This window comes from Medicago sativa, chromosome 7, assembly GCF_051527215.1.
Source record: "Medicago sativa cultivar Bolivia chromosome 7, Bolivia_mono, whole genome shotgun sequence".
Classification (NCBI taxonomy): Eukaryota; Viridiplantae; Streptophyta; class Magnoliopsida; order Fabales; family Fabaceae; genus Medicago; species Medicago sativa.
This window is the reverse complement of record NC_140755.1, coordinates 100,271,120-100,288,594: the sequence shown is the minus strand read 5'-3', so window position 1 is coordinate 100,288,594 and position 17,475 is coordinate 100,271,120. Positions and strand designations below refer to the sequence as shown.

General features: G+C 33.1%; 2 protein-coding genes across 2 annotated transcripts; one reads left to right on the top strand and one right to left on the bottom strand.

The window, feature by feature from the left end:
* The first annotated feature begins 7,214 nt into the window (after positions 1-7,214).
* On the top strand, positions 7,215-12,599 carry LOC146911209 (pectin acetylesterase 12-like). The gene is made up of 14 exons (XM_085722639.1): positions 7,215-7,536; positions 7,784-7,866; positions 7,997-8,126; positions 8,218-8,291; positions 8,825-8,911; positions 8,993-9,117; positions 9,207-9,267; positions 9,398-9,451; positions 9,540-9,617; positions 9,789-9,894; positions 9,996-10,141; positions 10,419-10,522; positions 11,840-11,878; positions 11,970-12,599. The coding sequence occupies exons 1-14, from the start codon at positions 7,302-7,304 to the stop codon at positions 12,070-12,072; spliced, it is 1,425 nt and encodes a 474-aa protein (XP_085578765.1). The 5' UTR covers positions 7,215-7,301; the 3' UTR covers positions 12,073-12,599.
* Positions 12,600-15,749: 3,150 nt separating this feature from the next.
* LOC146911208 (uncharacterized) lies at positions 15,750-17,250 on the bottom strand. Its single transcript, XM_085722638.1, has 2 exons — positions 16,313-17,250; positions 15,750-16,097 (listed from the first exon to the last, which is right to left on the bottom strand). The coding sequence occupies exons 1-2, from the start codon at positions 17,094-17,096 to the stop codon at positions 16,012-16,014; spliced, it is 870 nt and encodes a 289-aa protein (XP_085578764.1). The 5' UTR covers positions 17,097-17,250; the 3' UTR covers positions 15,750-16,011.
* Between the last annotated feature and the right edge of the window lie 225 nt (positions 17,251-17,475).

The following is a 17,475-nucleotide window of genomic DNA, read 5'->3' as shown; positions in this document are numbered from 1 at the left end:
CAATATATTAATATTAACTACATTTTTTAATATGTGTGAAAATGTCAAAACAACTTATAATAAAATACCGAGGTAGTAGTATATGTTAATAAGCTAAGAATTTGGTATTGTCAATCCAACTCTAAATAAACAACAAATAACCAATTGCGGAATTCTAAATAAACAAGTTTGAAAGAAAAAAAATCCAAGGTATAAATCAGATTAACAAAGAACAAAAAACATGTTATATGTAATATCTAACATGTTTGATAACTTAATTAAAAGTGTCGACTCGACTTGATTGAATCCATTAAGGCATCCAAATGATCTTCAAATTGATTTAATATCCTGCAACAAATATTTAATAATTAATCGTAAGATTATAAACAAATATTATATATCAACATTTCTCATTAAAAAATTATAATGGTACTATATTTAGTATTAAAGAAAAGAAAATGTGGAAACTTCATACCCATAGTAGTATGGATGATTTCCTTGACCCCTTGAGTAAACTTCCTACTGTTTTTGTTGAATTTGGTGTGAAAATTTTTACCTTCTTCAACTTACTTGAATGATTTATAATATATCGTGTAAAGTCCAACTCAGTTTGTATGTTTTGAATTCCTTTAAATTCAAATGTAATTAGACCCGTAGAAAGACACGTTGGGATGACTGATGGTCCCATCCAACCCAGATTTCCAACCTCCTTTCTTTGAGATTTTTTTTTTACTTTTTTTCTGGAAGAAAACAATAAAAAAAATTATCGTTAGAATTTTCCAGTTGACATCTAGCATTAGTTTCATCGTTTATTGTCAGCATGAGCAAATTAATTAAAAACTAACAAATTATATTAATGGACAGATTGTCCCTAAAAAAAAAAAGTTTAATGGACATATTGTAATTATTAAAAAAAAAAGGTTTAATATGGATACTATGACCTAAAAAAACATGGATATTATTTATTAGATGCTTCTTATCATAAAAAAGCTGATAATAACTGAATTTGTTATAACTTTTTTATTTAAACTACCATGCATGCTAACGTCTATTCACTTTTGCTCAGTCTTTGTAGCACCTGTTGTGCTTAGGAATTTTGAGCTTATACATTATACCTTTTCAATAAAAATGTGTGCAAATATAGTTAAAAAAAAAAAAAAAAAAAACCCCTTCATACGCACCTTAATGGAAAGATCCTTAAGTTTTGGAGCATTATGTAGAAAGCTAACAAGCATATTCCAATTGCAATTCTTAGATACTTCAATCGATAAAAAATAGTAAATTGTGAAAAGTGACGGGATGTATGCTGTCAAGTTTGTCCTCCATGCTCAGAAACTGCAAAACAAAAATTATAAAACGAAAAGAGAATTCCATATGGGTAACTAAATATGGAAATTATCATTATAAAAGGAAAAAAGATTATGAAACTTACATGAAAAGTTTTATACCCGAGAGTCAATGATTTGACATTAGAAAGTTCTTTAAAGATTATATACAAACTTTTAAAATCCGAATGCTTACGAATGCAAAGAGTAGCTCGATCTAGATTGGACAAGTTTGTAAACTCATATTTCTTTGGACTCAGTGAAAAATCCATAATAGCAAGAACTTCAAGTGATGGGGCATTAATTTGTAGTGGATAAATGCTTAAGTCAGGATGAGAAATAGGCATAAATAAACAAATGTATAGTCTCTTTAATGAGTTCAAAGAGACATTGATGAGTTGTGTAAATGATTCTTCCAAAAAGAGTTCTTCTAGATTTGGACAACCAGATAGAAAATTAGTGAGACTATACTCAATATGATCATCAAAGATACAATTTAACATAGTTGATTGGAGATGAAGAATCTTTAATGATGGTAAATATACATCAAAAGAAGAATCGAGTTTTGGTTGAATTCTGCCCCGCAATTTTAAGACCACAAGTGACTCATATGTGAAAAGCCTACGTGGCAATAAGGTTTTTTCGTGGAGTTCCAAGCCCAATTCAAGTTCCTTAACCTTGAGGTCTAAGGCTTTAGAAACCCACATGTGTATATCTTGTGGTTGCCAGCTATCAATGTCATCATTCCTACTGTAGAGACTTAGTTTTCTTAGATTTTCGGTACGTCTTAGGAGAGCAACATATACATATTTGATTTCTTTGGACGACACAAGGTCTGAAATCTTTGGAAATTCAAAGTGAAGGTCGGGGATCTTGGTGTAGATCGACCTCCATCTTGTAGATAGAACACATGTTCTATAAGACTCTTTAGTTGATAGGAAAGACAAAATACGATAAATCAAATCGTCCGAGAGATTGCTTAATCGGTCATATTCTTCGTAAGAGCATGCCATTGTTTTGGGTTTCTTGTTGCCTTTCTTCATGTTGTAATTCTTGAGTCTAGGGAGAAAGAAAATGTACTTTATAGAATTATTCAAGGTTTGATGGAACCTGTATAATATATAAGGCTTGATCGAATGTGTGTTTCCGCAGATGTAGCAAACAAAGTCTGATCATAAAACAAACATAAACTGCATTAATAAAAAAAGCTTAATCATATAGCATATCCATATGTCTGTTACATGCATCTAGCATGAAAATACAAAACCCTCGATGAAAAGATCGATGCCTTCATGACAAACAAATAAACTACCGATTCATAAACAAAAAACGATTATCTTGCCTCAAATGATTATCGCACCATCTGTTTTAAGAATTGCGATAAAACATGCACATAGGTTCCATCTAAATTTAAAATTGAATAACAAAGAGAAAAAACAAATCATCTAATAATGTTTTGTAAGATGTAAATCTAAACTATACGAATAACCTATGAATGGATGATAAAAATAGAAACGAAATAGAAGGGTTGATAACCTTGTGAAGAAGAAAGCTACTATCTTGAAACCTGGTCGCAAGAATTATGAGAGAGTAGGGTTTAACAATAAAAACCTAGAATTATAAAAACAAATAGGGTTATGTCTTTGAAAATTGCTTTTTTGACATTGAATACTTCCTAGACACAAGTAAACCTAGAATTATAAAAACAAATAGGGTTATGTCTTTGAAAATTGCTTTTTTGACATTGAATACTTCCTAGACACAAGTAAATGACCAAATTACCCCCAGCGGTAGTTAACTGCTTCTAGCATATGTGCCGGCTGCCGCTGGCTCCTCCAGAGGCAGTCAACTGCCTCTGACTTTGCTGCTTTTTATTATGATTTTACGCGTTTCGGTCGAAAAAATCAAAATAAATCAAAACTTATTCAGAATTCTATGAAACTTTACAAACACCTCTATAAAAATACATATAGATGATGTGAAAAGTTTCATAACATTCCGAATAAGTCTCGATTTTTTTTATTTTTTCGACCGAAACGCGCAAAATCGCAATTGAAAAATTAAAAAAAAATCGACACTTATTCGGAATGTTACGAAACTTTGCACATCATCTATATGTATTTTTATAGAGGTGTATATAAATTTTCGTAGCATTTCGACTAAGTCTCGATTTATTTTGATTTTTCGACCGAACCATGCAAAATCGCAATTTTTTTCAAGTGCGAGTCCGAAAAAGTGTCCTAGAGGTTGAACTTTTTCACGCTTTTTTGCACTCATGTGTAGAACAAAAAAATAACATCTCCCACAAAAAAATTGAATTTTTCGACAAGGGACGGATTAAATATGAATTTTTAACGCGCCTAAAGTTTAAGAATTGAAAACATCAAAACATCAACCTAAAAATTGAATTTTAAGCTGTTTTTTTGCAGACACCTCTATAAAAATACATATAGAGGATTTGCAAATTTTCTTAGTATTTCGAGTAATCCTCAATTTATTTTGAATTTTTTACTGAAACGCGTAAAATTGCAATATTTTTCCAACTGCTCGTCCGGAAAAGTTATATAGAGGTTGAATTTTTTCATTATATTTTGTACACATTTTAAGAACATAAATAAAACATTTCCCGTAAAAAATTAGAATTTTTCGACAACGGATGGATTAAATATGAATTTTTAATGCGCCATTAACTCAAGAAACCAAAACATCAAAACGCCGGCCCAGAAATTTAATTTTGATCTGGTTTTTTGCAGACAGCTCTAAAAAAATATATAGAGGGTCTGTAAACTTTCGTAGAATTATGAATAAGTTCCGATTTATTTTGATTTTTCGACCGAAACGCGTAAAATCACAATAAAAAGCAGCAAAGTCAGAGGCAGTTAACTGCCTCTGGAGGAGCCAGCGGCAGTTAATTGCCGGCGCATATGCCATAGACAATTAACTACCGCTGGGGTAATTTGGTCATTTACTTATGTCAATAGGAAGTATTTAATGTCAAAAAAGCAATTTTCTATGTCTTTTTAAGTAAAAACTTTGGGCCTAAGCCTCTTTCACGATCCATTCTTTCTTTTTTAACAATACATAACCATGCTACATCAAATATATTTTTCTTGTTTTTATTTTTGTGACCATATTTTTTTATATCATTTGTGAACATATTTTTTTTTTGTTTTTGAAGGGATTTGTGAACATATTTTTGTTTATGTATTTATTTTTATGAAAAAATCATTACAATTTTTTTTATTCTCTTCTAAAAAAAAATTATTATTTTGTTTATTAATAATTCAATCTCAGTTTAACCGTTAAATCATGATCCGTAGATCTCAATGATTCGATCTACGGTCCGATAATTAAAACATTGGTTAAAGGGTTTATAAAGTGCTGGATTAAAATCTTTTAAGATCGTCTAAAAAAATCAATTTCAAATGTGCCTTTAAACTCATATCATTCATAACTTCAGTCGTAATAGAAGATAAAATATGATTATGAATTTAGGAACAAGCGTGTACGACAATGTCACTCAGGCTAACCGATGAGCAATATTATTTGTTTGTCTTCTAATAAAATCTATCATAAAGTTTTGCGTAGAACTAAGCAAAGCTTTAAAAATATTTAAAATGACACCAAAATTGGAGTTGGTGATGGATTTCATGGAGATTTCGTCAACTACTTGCTTTCAATCAAGTTCAATAAACACCCGGGTTAACTAATACTACCAAGCCAACTAATTGTTTCCTTTAAGCCTCATGCCTTTGCTTCCCGGAATTGTGGTAACCCTTTAAACCAATATGTCATTGGTGCCACGAAGTCCCTTAGTCGCCCATGATACACAACCATGTACCATACTGCCCTTGCTTCTGAAAGATTGTCTTATCGACGTTTCACTTCAAAGGCCAGACTTCAGGCCTTTGCCATTGAATATCAGTTATGACGTAATTCGAACCTAAAGTCAAGTCATCTCACCAAGTTTCGTGTTGATCTCTTCAGATGCGCACTTGATTCCAATCAAGCCATGATTCATGCACAAACTTTACCGTCACTCATGGAGGAATTTCAACATCATTACAGAGTTTGTCGTTTCAACTTTTCTAGATACACCATAGAATCATAGCAAACATGCATACATTTTGTTGCGACATTGAATCAAGGAGTTGGAAAAATAACGACACAAAACCATTAACTCAAGTTTTTCATTAATAAAGCTTCAAAGAACCACCTCATTTAAAATCACTTCAAAGGTAACATTAGAAACTCGATCCAAAATCTAGTATAATGGTAAAAATACATATTTTGAACCTGGAGGTTTTGGATTCGAGCTCCACTAGTACTTCTGGAGGGAGATAAAATTGGAGTTGGCGTTGAATTTATTGCAGATGTCGTCAACCAATTGCTTGCAATCAAATTCAATAAACACCCGAATTTAACTCATGTTACCAAGCCAACTAATTGTGTTCTTTAAGCCCCATGCCTTTGCTTACTGAGGTTGTGGTAACCCTTTAAGCCAAGAAGTCTTTGCTGCTATGAAGTCACCTTTGTCGTCCCTAAGACACATCCATATACCATACCGCCCTTACTCCTGAAAGATTGTCGCATTGATGTTACACTTCAAATTCCCTGCTATTGGCATTTGTCATCGATCTAAACCTGAAGTTGAGTCATCTTTGAATGCTTTGAGTTAATCTGTTCAGCTGCGTACTTGCTTCCAATCAAGCCATGATTTGTGTGCCAACTTTAACCTCACCCGTGGAGGAATTTTAACATCAATGCAAAGTTTGTCGTTTCACCTCTTCCATATACATCATAGAGTCATAACAAACATGCATACAAAGGTTTTGTTGCGACATAGAACGAAGGAATTGGAAAAACAACGCCACAAAACCATCAACAGGGAATTGTTTAAAAGACATCTTGATTTTGAAGGTTTTAGATATGAGCCCCACTAATATTTTTAAAGGGGATAAATGCAAATACTTTTTTTGTTGAAGGAAAATGTAAATACTTTTATAAGTGTTTTTGGACATCAAAATTAAATCTTTAATTCGTGGTTCCAACATCGATATAAAAAAAAAAATCTTGAAATATTGTCTCTTGAGGAAGAATCTAAATTGAAGCCCGGAGTATTACCAAACTAATACAAGAGATTGTTTGCTAGTCCACATTAAAAGAACAAATGGGACATGGTTTCATAATCATTTTCAGACACTACACATAGATACTATGACACAACCCTTTTCCAAAGTTGTTCATGAATAGACATCTTATTTTGAAACAATCTCCAAATCAGTAAGGGCTTTGAAGGAGGAATACTAACAGATCAAATCATCTTGCCCTGGGTGGGGAATTGAGAGAAAACATATCAAAGACAATTTTAAAATTAAACATAGTAAAATCATTATGTCTCCAACAAATTGAATCATCTTAATGGGATACCTAAACTAAAATTGTAGAAATTTAAAATAGGGGGACCAATTTCGCAAAATGATGAAAATAAGGGGCTAAAACTACAATTAAGTCTTTTTTATAACAACAAATTTTATTGAACAACCAGATCACTGCTCAAGACAAATAAAGACTGGTGAAACTGAAAATACAAACAAAAGACGTCGTATATAAGCGAAACATCTGAAAATATGTTTATTTTTAACTAGTTCCATTCATTGCAATTTGACTAACATTGACTAATGGAAATATAATAGAAGTAACAAAAAAAGTTGTTTATGAAGGAGAGTTATGAGCGTTGATGTCCTGAAGAAAGAAAAGGAAAAAAACGAAGCAATATATAGACCGACAAGTTTTAGAAGTCCGTGAATGTTTTATGCGACACGTGCGGTATTACTGTCTTTTGGAGTAAAAATAAAAAACTTGACACGAGAAAATAAAGATCGGAGAGAGACAAAGATCCAGTACAGTACCACACATTGGAGAGTGTGAGTGAGTGAGTGAGTGAGTGCATGTGAGTGAAGTTGAAGAAGCTTCACTTCAGTCCTGTGCTGAGAAATGAGAAGAATGAATATTATTATTCTGATAATAATAACAGCAACGTTTTTCTTTGTTATCTCCTCAGTTAGATCTCACGAGATCACTCAGACACAGAATCTCTCACCTCGGGATATCTTGGAAAACGATGTCGTTTCAGTTCCATTGGCAGCTATGCGTTCATCCTCTCCCCTGCTGCCTCAACCTCTTATGATCCCACTCACTCTTATCCATGGAGCTGATTCTAAAGGAGCAGGTTTTCTCTCTTACTCTCATTACTCGATATAAGGGATTCACCTATCATGTTATTGCATATGTAACATATTAAGACTGTGTTTCGATTCCCTGAGTAGGATAGGATGGATATCATTATCATAGTGTGTGTCCTTTGTTTAGGCTATTTCATGTCTTCACTATTCATGGTGTGGTAGAAGTAGAACCTAGTATTTTGTCTCAAATGGATATCACTGAGCTTTATGTTTTTGTTCAATAATGTTTGTCAGTATGTTTGGATGGAACTTTACCTGGTTACCACTTCCATCCCGGATCTGGATCTGGTGCAAATAGTTGGCTCATTCAATTGGAGGTATGTTCAAGTATTTTGATCATGGATCTCGGTAACAATAGTTTCATCGTTTCACAATATCATAAATTTTAAGACTATGAAACTACTATACTATTTTGTTATGTAAACCTGTTTGAAAACTTTTCTTCAGGGAGGAGGATGGTGTAATACCATCAGAAGTTGTGTCTTTAGAAAAACTACTCGACGCGGTTCCTCAAAATACATGGAAAAACAACTACCATTCACTGGATTATTGAGCAATAAAGCTGAAGAAAATCCTGGTTTTTTCCCTTTTACCCTTCCACCCATATGTGTACTGAAATCTGCAAGTTATGTGTTATAATTTTTGTGGACATCATCTCTTGTGCACAGATTTTTTTAACTGGAACAGAGTCAAAGTGAGGTACTGTGATGGGGCGTCTTTCAGTGGAGACAGTCAAAACGAGGTCAGTGAGATAGTATGGCAACACTTTTTATTTTTCCAATTTTTGTTAAGAGGATTTTTTTTTTTCCTATTATTATCATTGACATACATCATGTCGATTAGTAACTACTTAGTTAAATTATTCTTTGGAAATTTGTGGCTGCAAAAAACACCATTCATTTTGTGGCATGATTCAAAATATTACCTCACGCAGCCTGCTGGGGTGGGGAGAGGTAAAACTATGGTTGTTGGATTACTCTATTATCCTGGTCATACAAATCATGTTTGCATTGTATATGATCAACTTCTGCAGTACAATGATTCATAAATTTGAAAGTATATATACAGACATAGCAAATGTACATTTTTCTTGTGGCAGGAAGAAGGCATTAAAGCTTGACAAATATGAGATAAACATATCTTATATCTATTAGTTTTTTTATTAGTCTTTGCTAGTATGGAGGAAATCTCTTTTCTAATGAATGGGCTCTTCTTAAGAAGGATTCTTTCTATATTTATGATTCCAATTGACTTGTGAATTCATACCCCTTTCAGGCTGCACAGCTTCAATTTAGAGGACAGAAAATATGGCTAGCTGCAATTGAAGAATTAATGTCGAAGGGAATGAAGAACGCCAACAAGGTTTTCCATATTGGAATGTCGTAATTTTTTATTCAATCATAGATGTCCATGGATGCTAATGATTTTTTTTTCTTTTTTCAGGCTCTTTTATCTGGATGCTCTGCGGGTGGTCTGGCATCTATACTACATTGCGATGAGTTCCAAAGCTTGTTTCCAAAATCTACCAAAGTGAAATGTTTGAGTGATGCTGGATTTTTTCTTGATGCGTAAGTAATATATTTTGTTTCATACGACCTCTAGCCTGCATCATTGCCTGTAAACTTGGATATAATTGTTTAACTGTTCAATCATGTAGAACTGATATATCTGGGGGGCACACATTGAGGAATCTCTTTGGAGGTGTAGTTAGCTTACAGGTAATATTTACTTTAATGTAATAGTCAAAGATTGTATAAGCTTGCAATGAAATCTTCTGTCAGTGGTTTTAACTTTCTGTTAGAAAACTTGTATAAATATGTAACTTGATTGACGTCTTTGAAATTGTAGGAAGTGCAAAAAAATCTACCAAAAAGTTGTCTTAACCACCTGGACCCAACTTCGGTAATTTTCTGATTCTTGACGTGATTCTATTCATAGCTTGAAATCGCTAGATTTGCAAATTTTAAGCATATAAACTCTATTTTTTCAGTGCTTCTTTCCTCAAAATTTGATCGATCATGTTCAGACTCCACTGTTTCTGCTGAATGCAGCTTATGATGCATGGCAGGTAATATTTATAAATACTCACTTTCTTGTAGTTTTCTGTTAATGATATATGCTATGCTTACTAACGTGTCTTTGTGTCCTCGAAGTGCTATGGTATGGATGCCATAGCTTCTAGTTTAACCAACTGGTGTTTGTGGCATATAGACTAATCTCTTGAAATTGTTTTATTTAGTTCCAAGAAAGTCTAGCCCCGCATTCAGCAGATCCTCATGGATCTTGGAATAATTGTAAATCAAATCATGCAAATTGTAATTCATCCCAAATTCAGATCCTCCAAAGTAATTTTGACACTCTCTACTAATGTGTAAACTATGCATAGCAATTGATGTATATCTATAAATATCTGAGTTACTTGCAATGCATTTCTTCTTTTAATCAGACTTCAGAAATCAAATGCTAAATGACATCAAAGGATTTTCAACGACTTCTCAATCCGGATTATTCATAAATTCTTGTTTTGCTCATTGCCAATCGGAGAGACAAGATACATGGTTTGCTGATGACTCTCCCCTCCTTAACAACATGGTATGCATGAATGAAGATTTCCGTGCTTCTAAAATAGTACAGTTGGAACAACATGTTTAATTTGTTTAAATCTTTTCCTCTTCTATTTCGGAAAATTGGAAATACTGAGAGAGATAATGGATAGAGACTAAAAATTATTTGTGGTAAAACCTTTGCTATGATGAAAGCTCTCAACGATTAGAACATAACAAGACTACTCAAGTTTCATTCCTCTCCCTTTCTTTTTATTGTTCTCAGAAAATAATCATCTGATGATGTAATATATTTTATAATGCAGCCAATTGCGATTGCCGTTGGAAATTGGTTTTTTGATCGTCAAGTTGTCATAGCTATTGATTGTGCTTACCCCTGTGACAATACCTGCCATAATCTGGTCTTCAAGTGAGTCAAAGTTATTGTCTTTCGTACGGTAATTGTTATTCACAATTTGATCATTGTGATTGCCATTTGTGAATTTATCATTCTTAATTGGTTATAGAAAAACATTATTGGCTAAGGCCATTACAACTCTTTGGGTCTATTATATTCACTTATAGGTTGCTTTAATAAAATTTCTTTGGATTGAAAATCCAAAATTACTGAGTCTGCATTACCCTTGAAGATATTATACTTTTATCCAATTATAATTTTCCCAAGGACCCCATTCTATGCCTGAAGGGTGGTGCCTTCTTTTTAATTGCACCACTTTTCAAGTTAATAAAATGATAGATTGGCATCTAAAAAATTAGAGTCAATCTAGATTTCATAAGGTAGCTGATTTGAGTTCTGAAACTTGCTCTTTTATTATTGTTATGATAAATTTCAATGATAGACCTTTTATCGATCATTTGAGTCATTACAATTCATTGGTAGAACTCCGTGAAAGGGTATTTTTGGAATGATTACATTTGAAATGGTGAAGTTAGTTGAAATTTGTTTATATTTCAATCTATCAAATATGATTTGGCTTTTGTTTATATTTGAGTCCGGAGAGAGTACGTGTGTTTTCGGGCTTAGGTTGAAGTTGAACTACTGTGGTATGTGTACTGAAAGCATGATGATTTAAATGTGAAATTTCAATGGCTTGCGCCCCCTATTGTATCATGATCCCTTAAATCTTAAAATCAACCCAATATTCGGGCCAGAAGTTCCGAGTAGTCCACTGCTTTCCTTTCCAACACCACGTAGGTGATTCGGACAGAAATCAGGAAACAGCGGATAGTTAAAGAGGTCATGTGTTTGGTTTCATGTTGGATTGTATTGGAATAGGTTGTCTCCTCTGAATACATCCATCCACGTCCATCAGTAATTGATTTGGTGTGTGGATAATTTGTTGAGTGACTTGAATGGATAGGCTCAGATATCGTCTTAAGTTCATCCTTATAGAACACTGGATAGTTAAGAGAGTTGGTGTGTTTGGTATCATGTTGAATGGCATTGGGTTTGGTGTCTGGATAATTTGATGGGTGACTCGAATAGATAGTCTCATATACCATCTTAAGTTGTGATATTAGGCTAAATTCATCATTACAAAACTGGTTTGTAAGATGAGAATTGTCATTCTTTATGAACTCTTTTCAGACCTCGTCTACTTTACGTGAAACTTGGACTTTTTCCAATGCCTACATCGTCTCATTTTAAGAATACCAGAAATTTCACCTTCTTTCTTTTCTCTAATTCACACTATGACACTGAGATTCATATTTTCGTGCTTTACAGTGTTGGTAAATCTGCCATGGTAGACTCTCAATCCACAAGGTTGACATTTACCTTACCCTTCCTTCCATTTTTATTTCCCATCTTCGCAATTCCATGATGGAACTAAAATTCTTATATTCCTCCTTTGCAGTGATGATATTCCTACCTCCATGCTATATTCCCGCTCCACAAGGTTGACTTTTAGTGCTGGCTTATTTGTACTAAGTGCTTTATTGCCAATTACATGCTCATAATACACTGGTGTTATTAAAATTCGAATTACACAATGGTGCTATATATAATATAATATATAGCACTTTAAACTCGTGCTTGATGTTACAAGATTCAAGGAAAGCAAAGAAAAGAAATCTGTCTTGAGACACTAGTGAAAGCATGCCAGGTTGGAATGGAAATATTCTCTATGCTACAGGATTCTGATGCTGTAGCCTGTAGGTGGTTGATTGGGAATAGATGCTTGATATAATGAGGCCATTAGATGGAGAACAAATTGGAGCAATGATGCTATGTACAAGTGGTGTTGGATTGGATTATCAAGAGATCATGTTAAAAGTATGTTTGCCCAACATGATAATGCCTATACTCTTATTTTACTACTGCAAAGTGAGTAAAGTGTAAAGTTAAAAAAAAATAAAAAATCAAGAGTTGTTATTTCAACAAATTCTTAGTTTATGTTATACTTGCAATATGCACGATTGATTTGTTAATCAATGGCCCATAATACTCACTTGATTCTCAAAAGTGAGATGCTCCCTTTAGAGAAGCCTAATCTCCAAATATGCTATTTATCAGGGATTCCAACCTGTGCTAACCGGTGTATACTTGAGTTAAGGTAAAAAGCCTCAAAATTGATAGAATTTTGAGTTGGATTGATTCCATTCAGCTTAGTGCACACACTATTCCATGGTTCTGTTTGCGAGTTTAAAGACGAGGGGAGGACTTTGGGTAAAAGGAAGGAGAAAAGAGAAATGAAAGAAAAGATAGATTCCAAACTTCATCAGGGGGTTTTTATTTTTCTTCATAACACAGAATCCTCTTAAAATGAGAGGACTAAAATATTGTATTGAATGAGGGTTTTGGAAGGTTTAGATAACTTTTTCAAATCTAATAATACTCTCAAAATTAAAAATATATTAATTAATGTGGTTTGTTTACAAGGTTTGTTAAGTAAATATATGATTATATACAAAAATAGGGATTTTGATCTATCATATTCAGATGAATTCAAGTATTTTATTTGGACAGAATTCATATCAAATAAAAGTGAAGAAGAGAGTCTCATAAATACAATTTAAATGGTAAAAAAATTGTATCAACATTTGATATAATCGACCATCTATTTGAATTCACGATATCTCTCTTCTTTTACTTTCATGTTTAAGTTTCGTAGTTAAACTCCTAAAAACAAAAATCGAAGAAGGGATGGTAGATTGATTCTTTTGGAAGCTTATCCTTCTTTGATGAACAATAGTTTTGACGAAAAAGTGAGCACATATTTACCAAAGCTTTTTAGTACACAGTACATCATCACCGAAGATCGTTCTCAATTAGTTGCCATCACATTAATGATCCGCCATAAATTTCTGTCCTATAACAAATACTATCATCATTCAATTAATCTTTTTGCGTCTACAAATAATCAACACCTCTTCATTTTTGTTAGATTTTTGGGGCACATAAGTGTCAAATTTTGACACATGTTAACGTGGAGCATGTTGCAATTCAAGTTCAACTCGTTCCTATGGGATTAGTTACGAATTCAACGTGTGGTAGATTATAGGCCGTATGATAACCACACACACACATATATAGTAGGAAAGTTTATACCTCTACACCTTTTTTTTTTTTTTTTGATAAATTTGTTATACCTCTATATCTAATTTTCCCTCCCACAAAAATTAAAATGAACTAAAATATTCTGAAATGTTCCTTTTTACTATTATACATTTTAATTTATTTATTATCGTACTCTCATTCCATGAAACATAACCCTAAAATGCGTATTTTTTTTGTAAAAGGAAATTCTACCGGGAAATGTAAATAGAAATCCTCTGGACAGTATAAAGAGAGTAAAACTCAAAGATATAGACTAAACACTTTTGTTTACATAATATAGTTAAAAGTTTATATGTGATATATTATTTAGATGTCATTTCCATTCTCACGTACTTCAATTAGAACACGTGCAAGATCTTTCAAAACCTTCAGCCACACTCAACTATTTATTTAATTTAGACTGTCACAGATTTCTATTAAGTGTTTTTTTAGGGTAATCACTCAATCAACATGCAAGTGTCATTTTATCATATGCTTGAAAATATTCTAAGTTGTTAATCAAAATTGATACAAAAACAGAAAATTTTGAGGTCTTAAGATTATAATATGGTTTAGGTAAAATTGAGATACATTTAGGTTAGTAGGCTAGTTTTTGAAGTTAAGTATCTACTATTTTTTTCCTTGTCTAAACAATTATCGGTTACCAAGCTTTCGCCAATTCAAGAATACATTATCCTTTTTTTTTTTCTTCAGAAACTTCATATAGTTTCTTTTTTATTTTTCATTCATCTTTTTGAAGAAACCAATTTTTGGCATTTCTTTTTTAAACAAAATATTTCTATTCTATTTTTGTAACCAAGTTGTCTAGTACCAGCTCATAAGTTGCTAATTTCAAGAGCAACTCCAAGCGATTTGGATCACAAAAGAGTGGTAGAAAATCTCTCTGGTTGTGTTCTTGAATTTCGATTATAGACTTATGTCGAATAGTTGAAGGGGATGAAGACTCCAGAGGCGTTGTTTGAAAGAGACTTGTCGTGATGGTGAAGAAATGCAATTTGAAATTACTGTGGTGAAATTGGTGTTACCACTGAGTGCTTCTTGCTCTTCTCTAACCTTTTGGAAAATCTTCTTTGTTTGCTTTATGGCTTTAGAAGTAAAATCATCAGGTGAAGAAGAATAAGAATCACTCAGTTTTACAATTGGTTTCTTTTTGGTGTTTGATTGTGAAATTTCAGAGACTAGTAAACACGTGATTTTCCCAATCTCCATGGTGTAGCCATCAATTTCTTGCTTGATTGGATTTCTGGATCCAATGACATCTGATCAAGATTTAAGTGATAAAAACTGCCGAATACAACAAACTCAAAACTGTTGTTTACTGTGACTTTGGATTCTTCCACATGTAGAGAGTATGGAACATTTTCCATCGTATCAGAATCACCCTCTTCTTCACATGTTGAAGAAGTTGCATAATCGATTGAAGATTCTTCCGGAGGTTTTCGAAGTGGTGGCAATGGCAAAAGTTTCTTTTCCATTTTTGTAATCTTCCATAAATGGCAGAGAATGGCATAAGCCATGATAAATCTTGGTGGATCAAAGATAACCGAAAAGATAGTGGCGCAAGAGTGGTATCACATAAGTGTTTTAAAATGGCTGCAACTCTCAAGTCACAACTCGATTTTGTGGGGTTGTGTTATGCTAACCATAAATTCTAAGAAACTTATTTTCACTTTTCTTTTTCCTTCTCAAATTCTCGCTTTTTAATTCTCTCAAATCAATGGCTTAGGACTCTCATGTTACATGACATAATCCTTTTCCCTATTTCTCCATATCTAATTCACTAAATTATAAAACCAACTTTCTTTGACCAAAAAAACCAACTCAACAATGTACCAAAAAACTCCTAAATAATGTGCTTAATTACCGACTAAATCATCATCAGTATTTAGTAATTGACTATAGGTATCCTAGCATCCCATAAAGATTTGCTTCATGTTTTTTGTCCATTCACATTTCTACCATACACTTTCATTTACATTTCTCTCTTTTCTTTTCTTTTCATAGAAGAGAAAACACATTACATTTCTCTTGTTCAAGTGCTATCACAACTTCTTAATCTTATTAAACCAGTAAGCAGTTTAAACAAAAAGAATGCATATACACTTCCACTGTACAGAGGAAAAGCTACCATCACATACCCGAAAATCCAGCACCCTTGGGAAAAAATTTATGACAAGAACTCCAAAAAAAAAAAAAAAAATACAATGAAATTCATTCTATAACTGATCATAGTGGAAAGAAAAGCTTATACATAGTTAAATTATAATAATAATAATAATGTACACTGTCTCAATCGCCAAAAAAAGGAAGTAGGTATTAGCTATCAAGAAAATTGGGTGTCATGAGCCGTATTTGGTGGCAGATGCTATTGCTACTGCCTGTGCCCACACTTTGAGTCGTGCCTTCACATCTCTTGGATCATCACCTACATAATATAAAACAAAAATGTCAAATTTTGAATTAATCGAACGCTTATAACTTAAGCGCGTATCATATATTATGGAAATAACTTATGAGTCTTCCGAACATGTCATAAATTGTTTTCATAAACTCTGCCAAACAATCTTATAATGTTTATGACAGTAAATAAACTCGAATAAGTTGACCTAATCGGAAATATGAACCAAAATTGAGAATTACCGGGACCGGAGATTCGCCAATTAGCAATAGGTGAATTACCACCACTACTAGTATCAAGTGTTGAATTAGAGAAAGAAACAGCAGAAATTCTTTCATGTTCCAACTCAAATCCAAGATCTCGACAAGCTTTAACTTCTTCCAAATCCATACACAAACTCCTATTCCCACCTTTAGGCCTAGTAATCACCATAACCCCAGTACTCTGATCACTCTCTCCACTGTTCACACCATTCTCTAATTTCTCTTTCTCTTTCATCATTTTCTTCTTCTGATACCATAAATTCTCCCAACTATTTCCCCTTTCAAACACACTTCTCATTCTCCTTCTCCTCCTTCTTCTCCTACCTCCCAAACCACTTTCCTTTGTTTCTTTTCTTGCTTCATTCTCACTTGCATAATCTTTCACTCCAAAAACACTCACCGGAACCAAACTCCTCCGTCTTGGTGGTGTCACCGGTAACGAATAACAACTACCTGATTCATTTTCAGAGCCAGAGGACAACCCTGGTTGTAGTAACTGATCATCTTTTCCATCAGCGGAAAATTCACCATCTGCTTCATCACCACCATCAGCTTCAAAACTTTCAATGGACAAGTGTGACATACACATGGAAGCTAGATTATCAACATCATCACATATAGTGCTGTTTGTACAAACTGAAAGCCTTGACAAGTTATGGTGATTTTGATTATGATGATGATCAAACCCATCATTAATATAATCATCATCATCTTCTTCAAAGTCTTCATCTTGAATTGTGATCATGGTCTCATCTGAAGCCATATATAAAAAAAGAACGTACTATTTTGTTTTGGTTTTTATTAATGATTGAAGAAATAGAGAAAGAAGAGTGTATTATATTAATGTATTGTGTTGAGTGTTTAGAGAATGTGAATCATTCGTTTCTTGTGATAAGGTAGAGAAGAGAATTAGTAGTAGTAGTAGAGGGGCATTTCAATCAACCACTCTATTTATGCCAAATTTTGATACGTTTTTCTTTTTCTTTTTCTTTTTTTATAACATTAATAATTAAATAAAAGCTATGGTTGATCTCATCTGAATTGGCATCATTGTTTTTTTTTTTTTTTTGGGGCTCGTGTGCTAGGTGATGTTGTGGCGGTCAAACATTTGATGAAAAGTTGAGAAGATTTGGGTTAGTTAC